The sequence below is a fragment of the Lipotes vexillifer genome, unplaced genomic scaffold (assembly GCF_000442215.2).
Source record: "Lipotes vexillifer unplaced genomic scaffold, Lipotes_vexillifer_v1.1 scaffold1934, whole genome shotgun sequence".
NCBI lineage: Eukaryota > Metazoa > Chordata > Mammalia > Artiodactyla > Lipotidae > Lipotes > Lipotes vexillifer.
The window spans coordinates 444,658-461,592 of record NW_006791881.1 but is presented as its reverse complement, the minus strand read 5'-3'; the positions used below and the strand labels follow the sequence as shown (position 1 = coordinate 461,592).

The 16,935-nt window shown below is 39.5% G+C and overlaps 1 protein-coding gene across 2 annotated transcripts in view; it reads left to right on the top strand.

The window, feature by feature from the left end:
* The window catches only part of DYNC1LI1 (dynein cytoplasmic 1 light intermediate chain 1), a 57,635-nt gene that overhangs the window by 19,998 nt on the left and 20,702 nt on the right, over positions 1–16,935 (top strand). The window contains exons 3-4 of one of the 2 annotated variants that reach the window (XM_007464918.1): positions 7,110–7,226; positions 7,964–8,194. The exons of the other annotated variant lie outside the window; for it this stretch is intronic. Coding sequence (XP_007464980.1) covers positions 7,110–7,226; positions 7,964–8,194 — 348 coding nt within the window. The remainder of the gene's footprint in view (positions 1–7,109; positions 7,227–7,963; positions 8,195–16,935) is intronic. 2 annotated transcript variants of the gene reach the window in all.

Genomic DNA, 16,935 nt, shown 5'->3' with positions numbered 1-16,935 from the left:
GCAGGAATGTCTTATTCTTTTGTCATAATACACAAATAATAAGCAGTATGTTTAATAGTCTTCTAAAGATTTAATTATTGTTTATTTGTTGTATATTGGAAAGAGGGTGCTTTGGAGTTCAGTTCATATGAATTCAGATCCTGGCCTTGTCATTTCCTACCTGTTTGAGACGTTGGATAACATACTTTAACAATTCTGAGCCCCAGGTATCCTCAAATGGGAGGTAATCATCATTCCGCTAGAGTTGTGGTTGTGTTGGAATTACTGCTGGTTAAATGCATACGGTAGGCACTGTGTGTTTGCTGCTACTGCTGCTTCCATAGAGATGGAAGCAGAAGCCACTGATGGTTCTGTTTGACTAGGCTGTGGGCAAAGGGAGGTAAATTACAGTCCTTCAATTTTTCTTATATAGAAGCACATTGATGGACTTGAAATTTCATCCCTTTTCTGTCCTGACTTCTGAGGCTTTTGCATTAATTCACACTAAAGTTTAAAAACCCTCCCGGGACTTCCCTAGCAGTCCAGTGCTTTAGACTCCATGCTGGGACTTCCCTGGTGGCAGAGTGGTTAAGAACCCGCCTGCCAGTGCAGGGGACACAGGTTCTAGCCCTGGTCTGGAAAGATCCCACATACCGTGGAACAGCTAAACCCGTGTGCCACAGCTGCTGAGCCTGCACTCTAGAGCCCACGAGCCACAACTGCTGAGCCCACATGCCACAACTACTGAAGCCTGTGCGCCTAGAGCCCATGCTTCACAACAAGAGAAGCCTGTGCACTGCAACGAAGAGTGGCCCCCGCTCGCCGCAACTAGAGAAAGCCCACATGCAGCAACAAAGGACCAACGCAGCCAAAAATAAATAAATAAATAAATAAAATAAATTTATTAAAAAAAAAAAAAAAGACTCTGTGCTTCCACTGCAGGGGGCATGGGTTTGACCCCTGATCGGGGAACTAAGATCCTGTATGCCGCAAGGCACGGCCCCCCCCAAAAAAAACCCTCCCTAAGTGGGTAAGGGGACAGAATTTATATTTGTTCATTCAGGGATTTGTGAAACTTGTATTAATATCTTGGCATATTTTTTTGTTGTTTGAGACGGTCTATCAGTGGCTACTGTGTAGGAGGATTAGGAATATACTTTTCACTATGAAGAGTTAATAGGCACTGGAGATGCAGCAGTTATCAAAACACAAAAATGCCTATTCCTCTGGAGTTTTGGGAGGTAGGGAGAGACTAAGCAAAAAAAAGAAAAAGCCATATTATGTTAGTGAGTTCAATGGAGAAAAAACGAGAAGCAGTAGGGGTGTTGGGAGGTTGTGATTTTATTGATTGATTGATTGAGGTTGTGATTTTAAATGAGGTGGTTAGGGACAACGGCCTACCTGAGGAAGTGATACTTGAGGGAAGTTACGAAGAAGCTTAGGTGACACATAGAAAAGTATGTTCTAAATAGAGAGAACAGTGGATAAGGGCCTTGATGTGGGACTCTTTATTAATAATTATGTAAGTGAATGTTTGGGGGAAAATGCAAGATAATGATATTAATACTTCTGTGCATATTGAAATGTGAGTTATTTATGGGACATCCAAATAATGATGACCAGTAAGTAGTTCAGGAGAGACTGAGGCTGGAAAGAAGTCTATGAGTCACCAGATTATAGGTGGTATTGAAGTCTTGTGTGGAGATTCCCCTAGAATTATATGTAGAGCGAGAAGAATAGAGGTCTGAAGAAGGAACCCTGGGAGACACAAATGTTGGGGGCGGGGGTGGAAGCTTGCAAGGAAGACTTAGAACCAACCACCTAAAGGTAAGTGGTAGAACAGGAGGGGTGGCGCGACTGTAGCTGTGGCAAGGGAAGGTCTTCTCTGCCCTCTGTGTTTCCCTTAACCTCTCTGCCAGCTCCCAGCCAAATCAGCCTTTGAGTCCAGCTGTCGCACCACACCACTAATACTTTAGTTAAGGCCTACCTCATTTCTTGCTAGGACTCCAGTAATTGTCTATTATCTAGTCTCCTTACTCCCAAACCTACGCTTGTCAGTCACTCTTCCACACCTCTGTGATAGCAATCTTCCTAAAATACCTAAATACTGCCAGTGACTCTTCAGAATAAAGCCTAAGCATCTCAGCCTGGCATAGGATGCCCTTCGTGATCTGGCATTCCCTTTTTTTTAAAAAAAATTTATTTATTTTATTTATTTGGGGCTGTGTTGGGTCTTTGTTGCTGCGCCCGGGCTTTCTCTAGTTGCGGCAAGCGGGTCTACTCTTCGTTGTGGTGCGCGGGCTTCTCATTGCGGTGGCTTCTCTTGTTGCGGAGCACGGGCTCTAGGCACGCAAGCTTCAGTAGTTTGGGCACACGGGCTCAATAGTTGTGGCTCGCGGGCTGAGTTGCTCCAGGGCATGTGGGATCTTCCCAGACCAGGGCTCGAACCCATGTCCCCTGCATTGGCAGGCGGATTCTTAACCACTGCGCCACCAGGGAAGCCCTGGCATTCCCTTTTTATTCTCACTTTCTGGCTCCTTTTCCCCCTTACATTCTAAATTTCATGCATTCAATTTGTCCCTTCTAGAAGGACACTTCTTTGTCTCCAGGCCTCTGTATATGCTTTCCTACTTCCTGGAATGACTAACTCTCTATGGTCCATTAACATTACAAGATCTGGCTGAAGTGTTACTTTCTGTGCAAAGCCCTTTTTGACTTGCAAGCAAATCCAGGATCTTCCCTTTGGTCTGGTTTCCTGCTTGTTGCACATCTCTAGTGCAGTCCTAATGACAGTATCTTGAAATTGTCTTCTGTTTGTTTTCCCTCTCCAATTTATGAGCTCCTAGGACAGCAACTTTGACCTGTGGATCTTTGTAATCCTAGTGCTTGGCTTAGTGTAGTAAACGTCTAAGTGACGTCTAAACGTCTAAGTTCTCAAAGTGTGGTCCTTGGACCAGCTGCATCAGCAACACCGGAAACTTGTTAGAAATGCAGATGCGTGGGCCCCACCCCAGACTTACTGACTCAGAAAGCCAGGAGGTGAGGCCTAGCAGTGTGTTTTAACAAGCCCCCCAGGTTATCCTGATGCATTTTTGAGAACCATTAGTCCAGTGAAATGAATGATGGTCAGCATTCACTGGGGAGGAATAAACTCTGGTCTCATTTTAAGTGGGAGTGGCCCCTTCCACTTGCAGTCAGACTTTAGAAAAAGGCAGCAGCCACACTATGCTGATGGCTGCAAGAGCTTAGAGTAGTGAGCGTGTGCAGCTACAATTGACAATATATATATATATTTTTTTTGCCGTACGCTGGCCTCTCACTCTGTGGCCTCTCCCGTTGCGGAGCACAGGCTCCGGACGCGCAGGTTCAGCGGCCATGGCCCACGGGCCCAGCCGCTCCGCGGCATGTGGGATCCTCCCGGACTGGGGCACGAACCCGTGTCGCCTGTATCGGCAGGCGGTCTCTCAACCACTGCACCACCAGGGAAGCCCGACAATATTTTTCATACTATGAATTTGGGCTCAAAATCTATTCTGAGCCTGTTGACTTAAACCTTTAAAGTTAGAATTAGATAAACTAAAAGGAAGACATGAACTTATTACTTAAGGAATCACTCACTCATAATCTTATCATCAGAAATAACCAAATTATCGATGATTATTTCTAACGGATATTATTATGGTTTTATTCTTTTTGCTTATGCTTAAGATTATCTACGAGTATATATATTTTTCAGAAACTTTTGTATATAAAATATGTATTTGAAATATTAAAAAGTTGAAACAGACTCAAATTTTTGACCCTTTTAAAGATACGTTGGGACTTCCCTGGTGGCGCAGTGGTTAAGAATCTGCCTGCCAATGCAGGGAACATGGGTTCAATCCCTGGTCCGGGAAGATCCCACGTGCTGCGGAGCAACTAAGCCTGTGCACCACAGCTGCTGAGCCCACGCGCCACAGCTACTGAAGCCTGCGCGCCTAGAGCCCGTGCTCCACAAGAGAAGCCACCGCAATGAGAAGCCTACGCACCACAATGAAGAGTAGACCCGCTTGCCGCAACTAGAGAAAGCCCGGGCGCAGCAACGAAGACCCAATGCAGCCAAAAATAAATAAATAAATAAATTTTAAAAAATAAAATAAAAACTAAAGATACTTTTTCACTTTTTTAACATCTAAAGTGGGAATTAAAGAGATAAGATAAATGCTGGCTCATATTAAGTGAAGTTTTGTCTGACTAATTACTGCATATTTTTATGGATCTCTATATATTATACTTTGAAAATTCTTAGTGAACATTGTATTGTTGATTTAAGCTTCTATGATAAGTCTGGGCACTAAGTGTTTGCTTAAAATACATAACACTGTTTCTTTCTGTGGGGTAGTAAGTTTTTAATTGGTGTCATTTTAACTTAGAAGACTCCTTTCAGGAAAGTAGCCTGTCATAAGAGAAATCTTGATCCTTTCAAGTTATAGAACAGACTCAGACTCTTTTTTTTTTTTTTTAAGTTAGTAAACTTAATTTTTTTAGAGTGGTTTTGTGTTCACAGCAAAATCGAGTGGGAAGTATAGAGAGTTTCCAAATACCACCTGTTGCCATATATGCACAGCCTCCCCCACTATTGACATCCCACACGGTGTTACATTTATTACAGTCAGTGTACCATCATTGACACAGCCTTATCACCCAAAGTCCATAGTTTACATGAGGGTCTGTTTTTGGTGTACATCAGATGGGTTTTGACAAATATCTGATGACTTGTATTTACCATTATAGTACCATACAGTATAGTTTCACTGTCTTAAAAATCCTCTGCTTTGGGCTTCTCTGGTGGTACAGTGGTTAAGAATCCGCCTGCCAATGCTGGGGACATGGGTTCAATCACTGGTCCGGGAAGATCTCACAGGCCGCAGAGCAACTAAGCCCATGCGCCACAACTACTGAGCCTGCGCTCTGGAGCCCTCGAGCCACAACTACTGAAGCCTGTGTGCCTAGAGCCCATGCTCTGCAACAAGAGAAGCCACTGTGATGAGAAGCCCGCGCATCGCAATGAAGAGTAGCCTCCGCTCACCGCAACTAGAGAAAGCCCATGTGCAGCAACGAAGACCCAACACAGCCAAAAAAAAAAAAAAAAAAAAAAAAAAAAAAAAAAAAATCCCTGTGCTCTTTCCTGTTTAAACACTCTTTAAAAGAAAGTTTTCATAGGTCTCACACGGTGATTTAGATTATTTTTATTATGTCTAATGCTCATGCCTACTGAGGTGACTAGATATAAATTCTTTAAATTTTTTTTATAGTTTTTGAACTATAAAAACAAATTATAAATTAAATGCCATAAAAACTATGAAACTGATAAAATTCAGATTAGTAATCAATATAACAAATGATGTTTTGCTGAAGTTAAATGAGTTTAATAGTAGAAGTATTTATGGGGGCTTCCCTGGTGGCGCAGTGGTTAAGAATCTGCCTGCCAATGCAGGGGACATGGGTTCGAGCCCTGGTCAAGGAAGATCCCACATGCTGTGGAGTAGCTAAGCCCATGTGCCACAACTACTGAGCCTGTGCTCTAGAGCCTGTGAGTCACAACTACTGAGCCTGTGACCCACAACTACTGAGCCCACATGCCACAACTACTGAGCCCACATGCCACAACTACTGAAGCCCACACGCCAGAGCCCGTGCTCCACAACAAGAGAAGCCACCACGATGAAAAGCCCGCGCACCGCAACGAAGACTAGCCCCCACTTGCCGTGACTAGAGAAAGCCTGTGCGCAGCAACGAAGACCCAATGCAGCCTAAATAAATAAATAAAATGAATTAAAAAAATGTATTTATGTATTTTATTTTTCACTGGTTAACCTTATGATGTCCATTTTAAGCATGATCATAATGGAACTCATGTCATTATCATAGATATTCCTGTTTTCAACCCAGTCTGTATTTTGATGAACCATTTTAATGGTTCATTGCAAAAATAGTACTGAAAAGTAAATACTCATTTAATGGCAAGTTCTTTATTGCTTAGTTAAGTCTATACTTATTGCTGTGAAATGTTGGAAATGGTTCAGAACCATTCTGACCAGTACAGTTGAAAATAGCACTGACTGCTCTGGGACACTTTCTTTTGAGTTTGGCATACCTATGTGGCCACTCTCTGTTCTGTCTGCATCACTTGGCCTCAGCTTGGTACCAGAAGGATGATAAACACCAATGCAGAGGTGGGTACTGCAATTTCCTGACAGCATTTAGATATAAAGATAGTTATTCAGAAGATCCAGGACATACAGAATTTTTTAAGTGCTTGACATGAAAATGAAAATAACTTAAATTCTCAGAGAACTCATGAGTCTTCAGAAATAAGTCCTTAGATCCAAGAAACTCACCTTTATTAAGTACCAATAACACAATATTGCCAATAACAAAATGAGTCCATGAAATAGTAACATGTAGTATTTAAATAAATTCACAATGTAAAACAAACTCACCAAAACATTGACTAGCTAGCCTAGTTTTAAACTTTTAAAATTTGTGCCAAGTTTAAATCACATGATTTCTTGCTATTAATATTTTTTAAGTCTACATTTTATTTTTGTCTATTCTACATTCTCTCTGCCCTTTTTTTTCCCCAACTCACTATCCCCAATCCTCACTCCTCTCCTTTGCGCATATTTCTTATGGCTTCATGGTTTTGGTGAGACTACAGTCACAGTTCCCTGCCCAGGTCAGTTTTTATGTATTATCCTTCCTCCACGAGTGGCCCTTAGGTATGCACATAACCCCAGCTGGGCCAACTAAGAGTCTTTACCCGAGAGTCTTCATACTGAAAACTGACAGAGAGAGTCTTTTGTTCCTTGTAGATTAAATGAGGATGGCATAAGAGTTGAGCCTCCTGAAAAATACCCATGGAGGAAGCCATTTGTAATAGGATAAAATGAGACTTAACAAGAGGAGCAGAGATACCAAGAGAGAGAATCCTGGAGGTGAAGTCTGCATCTTCACCTGTATAATTACCTATTTTCCATCAAATTACCCTTTTGGTTGAAGCTCATTCCAGTTAGGTTTTCTCTTGGCACACTAGAAAGCATTCTTTAATAATCCATATTATAATTTTAAAGATTTGTCCTTTTTTACAGGTGAAGATGGAGCTGGAAAAACAAGCTTAATAAGAAAAATTCAGGGAATAGAGGAGTACAAGAAAGGAAGAGGATTGGAATATTTGTACTTAAATGTTCATGATGAAGACAGGGATGGTGAGTGTCGTTTATTTGTAATGTAAGTTTACTGAAGTCTTTCCAAGTTGCACTGCTGTTCATATTAATATTAGTCTTTGACTTTTCTTAGTGTGTCATTTTTTACTAGGAGACCTACTGTGTCATGCCAGTCAGTAAATAGTTATGTTAGGGCATACTTTTATTGGTCTGAGATTGGGATTCATATAGTGGTATTTTTAAACGTCTTAAGGTATTGGTGTGCAGACCTTAGCTTTCTTGCTAACCTTGAAGAATCTCAATTTTTCAGTTCATTTTCCCTCCGACAGTGAAATAATAGTATCCTATGATTGTTTTGCCCTCTTTTTACCATCGTCTCATTTTTCGACATGAAAGTGTCATTTACTCCCCAGCTTTTCTTATCTGATCAGCCATTTTTTTCTTCTATAGATCACTTGCCTTCTCATTTTCGTATATAATATCTTGAATATGCATGGCTCTGTCTGCTGATGGTAAGAATAGAAACATGTTATTCAGTCTGTGCTTTGGGATTGAGAAATACGAAGTAGAGGATGCTGATTTTCTGTGTTGGCAGTTACATCATTTTCTTGAGTATTCATTAGGACTTTACTGAATCGGTAGATGTAACCCAAGTAGGTGAACCTTGCCAAAGGAGACATCTCCTGTGGAGATGCCTTAAAATACCAAGTAGTATTGTTAGTTGTATGATGAAATGACTTTATCCTGTTGCCTTGGTAACTTTCTTTTGTCTGTTGTAGATCAAACAAGATGTAATGTATGGATCTTGGATGGAGACCCGTATCACAAAGGCCTCCTTAAATTTTCACTGGATGCCATTTCTCTGAAGGACACTCTAGTTATGTTGGTTGTTGATATGTCAAAGCCTTGGACTGCTTTGGATTCTTTACAGAAATGGGCAAGTGTTGTTAGAGAACATATTGACAAATTGAAAATTCCTCCTGAAGAAATGAAAGAAATGGAACAAAAGTGTGAGTAGTCTAGAAAATATAGATTTCAAAGACAAAATGTCCTAGCTGACTCTCAGAATTGTTAGGAACTTTTGACTTTGAATAAGGTTTAATGAAGGAAACTCAATGAGAGTACTGCTTTTGAAATTCAGTTTGAATGATGTGCTGTTTTAATATAGTTTTACATTGGAAACGTATACATAACGGCAGACTCTTTAGTAGAGGCACCTATTCTTCTTTGCCAAAAGGCCATATGTGTTCATTTTGGAAAGTGGGTTTTCAGGATAAAAAAATTTGAATCTTTCTTCAGCTGCTCATTTTCAGTAGTCTCATTTCTTGATAAGTAGAACAGTCTTTATTAACCTAAAATGAAGTATGTCCATAAAGATGTTGAGTAACAACATAAATATAAAGATGTTAAGCTGGTTTTATGATTTACAAAGTACATAATATATTTTGTACGTGCCCATGTAAGTTGGAAATTTTCATGGAAATTATGAAAATGATACGGGTCATTTCTAACAAGTTGTAAGCCACTTGTCACAGTTCTTAATTTCACTGAGAGCTCTTCATATGTCAGTGTTGCACTTTGCTTAAAATATACAGATGGTATGCTGCTGTTCTTTGCTATTGTTAGCCGATAACTTTTAGGGGAAATTTGAAGCTTACTGGAATTTATATGCACGGAAACAGTAAAAACTTAAGAGAATGTATGTCCTAAATTATTGAAAAGGATGTCTAACTGCTTTTAATCTATACCTTTTTTTCCTTGTTGGACATTACCTCTGGGGCTTTTTCGCCCCCTCTCTAAATTTATGTTATAGCAGTCAGTGGTTTTCAGTGTGTGGTCCTAAGACCAGCAGCATCAGTATCAGTACAGTTGAGAGCTTGTGAGAAATACACATTCTCAGGTCCTTTCCCACACTGCTGAATCAGAAACTGCTGAAATCTGGTGCATGCTAAAACTTGAGAACCAATTAGATTTCAGCCTCTGATTTGAAGGGTAATAGCTACCAGAGCTGCTAAAGGTATACGCATGCCCCTCTGTTCCTGGTGGAATCATGCTCAGCTGTTCAAGATTCCCTCCTCCTGACCCCATGTAAGTTCAGGACAGTTTTCCTTCTTTGTGGCTCTGTATAATATTCCCACATATACTGTTTTAATCCTGTGCTGTGGATAATTTGTTTCCAAATTGGTTGTTTTGCCTTTAAACATGAAAATCAGTTGTATGGAAATCGCTGTGTGTGTGTATCTGTCACTGGTCCCTTAAGAATTCCTTGAAGAGTAATTACTAAATCAAAGTATACATTGTTAACGCTCTTGGTGTATTCACGTTAACTTTTTTTTTTTATTCAAACAGAAAATCACAAAAATTATAATCGTCCTCGTCAGTTTACTCAGTCCCATGTAATTAATTTTTTTTCATCTTGATCTTTTGTTAGCACTTTTATGAATTCATCCGTTTTCCATCAGAGTTCTGAAAATGCTCCTTCATTCAGTTCAGCAGTATAATCAGTTACCAGAAACCTGTACTTGTCAGTGTTTTCCATGAATTCCTTGAAGATGAAACCCTTTTATAAGAACATTTTTGCGAAAGCATCAGAGTACACCCGGAACTCTCTATAAATGACAAAAGACTTAAAAATGACCACGGTTAAAGATTTTTATTTTTTATTTTTCTAATTTATTTTTTATTTTTTTTTATTTTTTAATTTTTTTAACATCTTTATTGGGGTACAATTGCTTTACAATGGTGTGTTAGTTTCTGCTTTATAACAGAGTGAATCAGTTATACATATACATATGTTCCCATATCTCCTCCCTCTTTGTCTCCCTCCCTCCCACCCTCCCTATCCCACCCCTCCAGACAGCCACAAAGAACCGAGCCGGTTTCCCTGTGCCATGCGGCTGCTTCCCACTGGCTATCTACCTTACGTTTGTTAGTATATATATGTCCATGTCTCTCTCTCGCCCTAACACACCTCACCCTTCCCCCTCCCCATATCCTCAAGTCTGTTCTCCAGTAGGTCTCTGTCTTTATTCCTGTTTTACCCCTAGGTTCTTCATAACATTTTTTTTTCTTAAATTCCATATATATGTGTTAGCATACGGTATTTGTCCTTCTCTTTCTGACTTACTTCACTCCGTATGACAGACTCTAGATCTATCCACCTCATTACAAATAGCTCAATTTCGTTTCTTTTTATGGCTGAGTAATATTCCATTGTATATATGTGCCACATCTTCTTTATCCATTCATCCGACGACGGGCACTTAGGTTGTTTCCATCTCCGGGCTATTGTAAATAGAGCTGCAATGAACATTTTGGTACATGACTCTTTCTGAATTCTGGTTTCCTCAGGGTATATACCTAGTAGTGGGATTGCTGGGTCATATGGTAGTTCTATTTGTAGTTTTTTAAGGAACCTCCATACTGTTCTCCATAGTGGCTGAACCAATTCACATTCCCACCAGCAGTGCAAGAGTGTTCCCTTTTCTCCACACCCTCTCCAGCATTTATTGTTTCTAGATTTTTTGATGATGGCCATTCTGACTGGTGTGAGATGATATCTCATTGTAGTTTTGATTTGCATTTCTCTAATGATTAATGATGTTGAGCATTCTTTCATGTGTTTGTTGGCAGTCTGTATATCTTCTTTGGAGAAATGTCTATTTAGGTCTTCTGCCCATTTTTGGATTGGGTTGTTTATTTTTTTGTTATTGAGCTGCATGAGCTGCCTGTAAATTTTAGAGATTAATCCTTTGTCAGTTGATTCATTTGCAAATATTTTCTCCCATTCTGAGGGCTGTCTTTTGGTCTTGTTTATGGTTTCCTTTGCTGTGCAAAAGCTTTGAAGTTTCATTAGGTCCCATTTGTTTATTTTTGTTTTTATCTCCATTACTCTAGGAGATGGGTCAAGAAGGATCTTGCTGTGATTTATGTCATAGAGTGTTCTGCCTATGTTTTCCTCTAAGAGTTTGATAGTTTCTGGCCTTACATTTAGGTCTTTAATCCATTTTGAGCTTATTTTTGTGTATGGTGTTAGGGAGTGATCTAATCTCATACTTTTACATGTACCTATCCAATTTTCCCAGCACCACTTATTGAAGAGGCTGTCCTTTCTCCACTGTATATTCCTGCCACCTTTATCAAAGATAAGGTGACCATATGTGCATGGGTTTATCTCTGGGCTTTCTATCCTATTCCATTGATCTATCTTTCTGTTTTTGTGCCAGTACCATACTGTCTTGATTACTGTAGCTTTGTAGTATAGTCTGAAGTCAGGCAGCCTGATTCCTCCAGCTCCATTTTTTGTTCTCAAGATTGCTTTGGCTATTCGGGGTCTTTTGTGTTTCCATACAAATTGTGAAATTTTTTGTTCTAGTTCTGTGAAAAATGCCAGTGGTAGTTTGATAGGGATTGCATTGAATCTATAGATTGCTTTGGGAAGTAGAGTCATTTTCACAATGTTGATTCTTCCAATCCAAGAACATGGTATATCTCTCCATCTGTTTGTATCATCTTTAATTTCTTTCATCAGTGTCTTATAATTTTCTGCATACAGGTCTTTTGTCTCCTTAGGTAGGTTTATTCCTAGATATTTTATTCTTTTTGTTGCAATGGTAAATGGGAGTGTTTTCTTGATTTCACTTTCAGATTTTTCATCATTAGTATATAGGAATGCCAGAGATTTCTGTGCATTAATTTTGTATCCTGCTACTTTACCAAATTCATTGATTAGCTCTAGTAGTTTTCTGGTAGCATCTTTAGGATTCTCTATGTATAGAATCATGTCATCTGCAAACAGTGACAGCTTTACTTCTCCTTTTCCGATTTGGATTCCTTTTATTTCCTTTTCTTCTCTGATTGCTGTGGCTAAAACTTCCAAAACTATGTTGAATAAGAGTGGTGAGAGTGGGCAACCTTGTCTTGTTCCTGACCTTAGTGGAAATGCTTTCAGTTTTTCGCCATTGAGGATGATGTTGGCTGTGGGCTTGTCATATACGGCCTTTATTATATTGAGGAAAGTTCCCTCTACACCTACTTTCTGCAGGGTTTTTATCATAAATGGGTGTTGAATTTTGTCAAAAGCTTTCTCTGCATCTATTGAGATGATCATATGGTTTTTCTCCTTCAATTTGTTAATATGGTTAATCACATTGATAGATTTGCGTATATTGAAGAATCCTTGCATTCCTGGAATAAACCCCACTTGATCATGGTGTATGATCCTTTTAATGTGCTGTTGGATTCTGTTTGCTAGTATTTTGTTGAGGATTTTTGCATCTATGTTCATCAGTGATATTGGCCTGTAGTTTTCTTTCTTTGTGACATCCTTGTCTGGTTTTGGTATCAAGGTGATGGTGGCCTCGTAGAATGAGTTTGGGAGTGTTCCTCCCTCTGCTATATTTTGGAAGAGTTTGAGAAGAATAGGTGTTAGCTCTTCTCTAAATGTTTGATAGAATTCGCCTGTGAAGCCATCTGGTCCTGGGCTTTTGTTTGTTGGAAGATTTTTAATCACAGTTTCAATTTCAGTGTTTGTGATTGGTCTGTTCATATTTTCTATTTCTTCCTGATTCAGTCTTGGCAGTTTGTGCATTTCTAAGAATTTGTCCATTTCTTCCAGATTGTCCATTTTATTGGCATAGAGTTGCTTGTAGTAATCCCTCATGATTTTTTGTATTTCTGCAGTGTCAGTTGTTACTTCTCCTTTTTCATTTCTGATTCTATTGATTTGAGTCTTCTCCCTTATTTTCTTGATGAGTCTGGCTAATGGTTTATCAATTTTGTTAATCTTCTCAAAGAACCAGCTTTTAGTTTTATTGATCTTTGCTATTGTTTCCTTCATTTCTTTTTCATTTATTTCTGATCTGATTTTTATGATTTCTTTCCTTCTGCTAACTCTGGGGTTTTTTTGTTCTTCTTTCTCTAATTGCTTGAGGTGCAAGGTTAGGTTGTTTATTCGAGATGTTTCCTGCTTCTTAAGGTGGGCTTGTATTGCTATAAACTTCCCTCTTAGAACTGCTTTTGCTGCATCCCATAGGTTTTGGGTCGTTGTATCTCCATTGTCATTTGTTTCTAGGTATTTTTTAATTTCCTCTTTGATTTCTTCAGTGATCACTTCGTTACTAAGTAGTGTATTGTTTAGCCTCCATGTGTTTGTATTTTTTACTGCTCTTTTCCTATAATTGATATCTAATCTCATGGCGTTGTGGTCGGAAAAGATACTTGATATAATTTCAATTTTCTTAAATTTACCAAGGCTTGATTTGTGACCCAAGATATGATCTATCCTGGAGAATGTTCCATGAGCACTTGAGAAAAATGTGTATTCTGTTGTTTTTGGATGGAGTGTCCTATAAATATCAATTAAGTCCATCCTGTTTAATGTATCATTTAAAGCTTGTGTTTCCTTATTTATTTTCATTTTGGATGATCTGTCCATTGGTGAAAGTGGGGTGTTGAAGTCCCCTACTATGAATGTGTTACTGTCGATTTCCCCTTTTATGGCTGCTAGTTTTTGCCTTATGTATTGAGGTGCTCCTATGTTGGGTGCATAAATATTTACAATTGTTATATCTTCTTCTTGGATCGATCCCTTAATCATTATGTAGTGTCCTTCTTTGTCTCTTCTGATAGTCCTTATTTTAAAGTCTATTTTGTCTGATATGAGAATTGCTACTCCAGCTTTCTTTTGGTTTCCATTTGCATGGAATATCTTTTTCCATCCCCTTACTTTCAGTCTGTATGTGTCTCTAGGTCTGAAGTGGGTCTCTTGTAGACAGCATATATATGGGTCTTGTTTTTGTATCCATTCAGCCAATCTGTGTCTTTTGGTGGGAGCATTTAGTCCATTTACATTTAAGGTAATTATCGATATGTATGTTCCTATTCCCATTTTCTAAATTGTTTTGGGTTCGTTATTATAGGATGGTTGTTAGTATTTGCCTTATGTATTGAGGTGCTCCTATGTTGGGGGCATAAGTATTTACAATTGTTATATCTTCTTCTTGGATCGATCCCTTAATCATTATGTAGTGTCCTTCTTTGTCTCTTCTGATAGTCCTTATTTTAAAGTCTATTTTGTCTGATATGAGAATTGCTACTCCAGCTTTCTTTTGGTTTCCATTTGCATGGAATATCTTTTTCCATCCCCTTACTTTCAGTCTGTATGTGTCTCTAGGTCTGAAGTGGGTCTCTTGTAGACAGCATATATATGGGTCTTGTTTTTGTATCCATTCAGCCAATCTGTGTCTTTTGGTGGGAGCATTTAGTCCATTTACATTTAAGGTAATTATCGATATGTATGTTCCTATTCCCATTTTCTAAATTGTTTTGGGTTCGTTATTATAGGACTTTTCCTTCTCTTGTGTTTTTGTCTAGAGCAGTTCCTTTAGCATTTGTTGTAAAGCTGGTTTGGTGGTGCTGAACTCTCTCAGCTTTTGCTTGTCTGTAAAGGTTTTAATTTCTCCATCAAATCTGAATGAGATCCTTGCTGGGTAGAGTAATCTTGGTTGCAGGTTTTTCTCCTTCATCACTTTCAGTATGTCCTGCCACTCCCTTCTGGCTTGTAGAGTTTCTGCTGAGAGATCAGCTGTTAACCTTATGGGGATTCCCTTGTGTGTTATTTGTTGTTTTTCCCTTGCTGCTTTTAATATGCTTTCTTTGTATTTAGTTTTTGACAGTTTGATTAATATGTGTCTTGGCGTATTTCTCCTTGAATTTATCCTGTATGGGACTCTCTGTGCTTCCTGGACTTGATTAACGATTTCCTTTCCCATATTAGGGAAGTTTTCAACTATAATCTCTTCAAATATTTTCTCAGTCCCTTTCTTTTTCTCTTCTTCTTCTGGAACCCCTATAATTCGAATGTTGGTGCGTTTAATGTTGTCCCAGAGGTCTCTGAGACTGTCCTCAGTTCTTTTCATTCTTTTTTCTTTATTCTGCTCTGCAGTAGTTATTTCCACTATTTTATCTTCCAGGTCACTTATCCGTTCTTCTGCCTCATTTATTCTGCTATTGATCCCATCTAGAGTATTTTTCATTTCATTTATTGTGTTGTTCATCATTGTCTGTTTCATCTTTATTTCTTCTAGGTCCTTGTTAACTGCTTCTTGCATTTTGTCCATTCTATTTCCAAGATTTTGGATCATCTTTACTATCATTATTCTGAACTCTTTTTCAGGTAGACTGCCTATTTCCTCTTCATTTGTTAGGTCTGGTGGGTTTTTATCCTGCTCCTTCATCTGCTGTGTGTTTTTCTGTCTTCTCATTTTGCTTATCTTACTGTGATTGGGTTCACCTTTTTGCAGGCTGCAAGTTCGTAGCTCCCGTTGTTTTTGATGTCTGTCTCCAGTGGCTAAGGTTGTTTTAGTGGGTTGTGTAGGCTTCCTGGTGGAGGGGACTAGTGCCTGTGTTGTGGTGTATGAGGCTAGATCTTGTCTCTCTAGTGGGCAGGTCCACGTCTGGTGGTGTGTTTTGGGGTGTCTGTGGACTTATTATGATTTTAGGCAGCCTCTCTGCTAGTGGGTGGGGTTGTGTTCCTGTTTTGCTATATGGTTGGCATAGGTTGTCTAGCACTGTAGCTTGCTGGTCGTTGAGTGAAGCTGGGTGCTGGTGTTGAGATGGAGATCTCTGGGAGATTTTCGCCGTTTGATATTATGTGGGGCTGGGAGGTCTCTTCTTGACGAGTGTTCTGAAGTTGGCTCTCCCACCTCAGAGGCAGAGTCCTGACTCCTGGCTGGAGCAGCAAGAGCCTTTCATCCATTCGGCTCAGAATAAAAGGGAGAGAAAGTAGAGAGCATTAGTAGAAGTAGGAGGAAATAGGAAAGAAAGAAAGAAAGGAGGGAAGGAAGGAAAGAGGGAAGGAAGAAAGAAGAAAAGAAAGGAAGAAGGCAAGAAGGAAAGAAAGGAGGGAGGGAGGGAGGAGGGAAGGAAGGAAGGAATGAGGGAAGGAAGGAAAAAATACAGAAAGAAGATACAGTAAAATAAAATAAAGTATAATAAAGTTATTGAATTAAAAAATATTTAGAGAGAAAAAAAGGGATGGATAGAATCCTAGGACAAATGGTGGAAGCAAAGTTATAGAGACAAAATCTTACATAGAAGCATACACATATACCCTCACAAAAAGAGGTAAAGGGGAAAAAATCATAAAACTTGCTCTCCAAGTCCACCTCCTCAATTTGGGATGATTCGTTGTCTAAAAGAGTGAAGGAAGGAAGGAAAGATAGAAAGAAGGTAAAGTATAATAGAGTTCTTTAAATTATAATTGATTATTAAGAAAAAAATTTAAAAAAAAAACAATGGACGGATAGAACGCTAGGACAAATGGTGGAAGCAAACCTATACAGACAAGATCTCACACAGAAGCATACACATGCACATTCACAAAAAGAGGAAAAGGGGAAAAAATCATAGATCTTGCTCTAGAAGTCCGCCTCCTCAATTTGGGATGATTCGCTGTCTTTTCATGTGTTCCACAGAGGCAGGGTACATCAAGTTGATTGTGTAGCTTTAATCCGCTGTTTCTGAGGCTGCTGGGAGAGATTTCCCTTTTTCCTTCTTTGTTCTCATAGCTCACAGGTTTGGCCTTTCGAACTTGGCCCTGCCTCTGCGTGTAGGTCACTGGAGGGCGTCTGTTTTTTGCTCAGACAGGACGGGGTTAAAGGAGCGGTTGACTCGGGGGCTCTGGCGCTCTCAGGCCGGGGGCAGGGAGGGGCACGGAGTGCGGGGCGGGCCTGCGGCGGCAGAAGTCAGC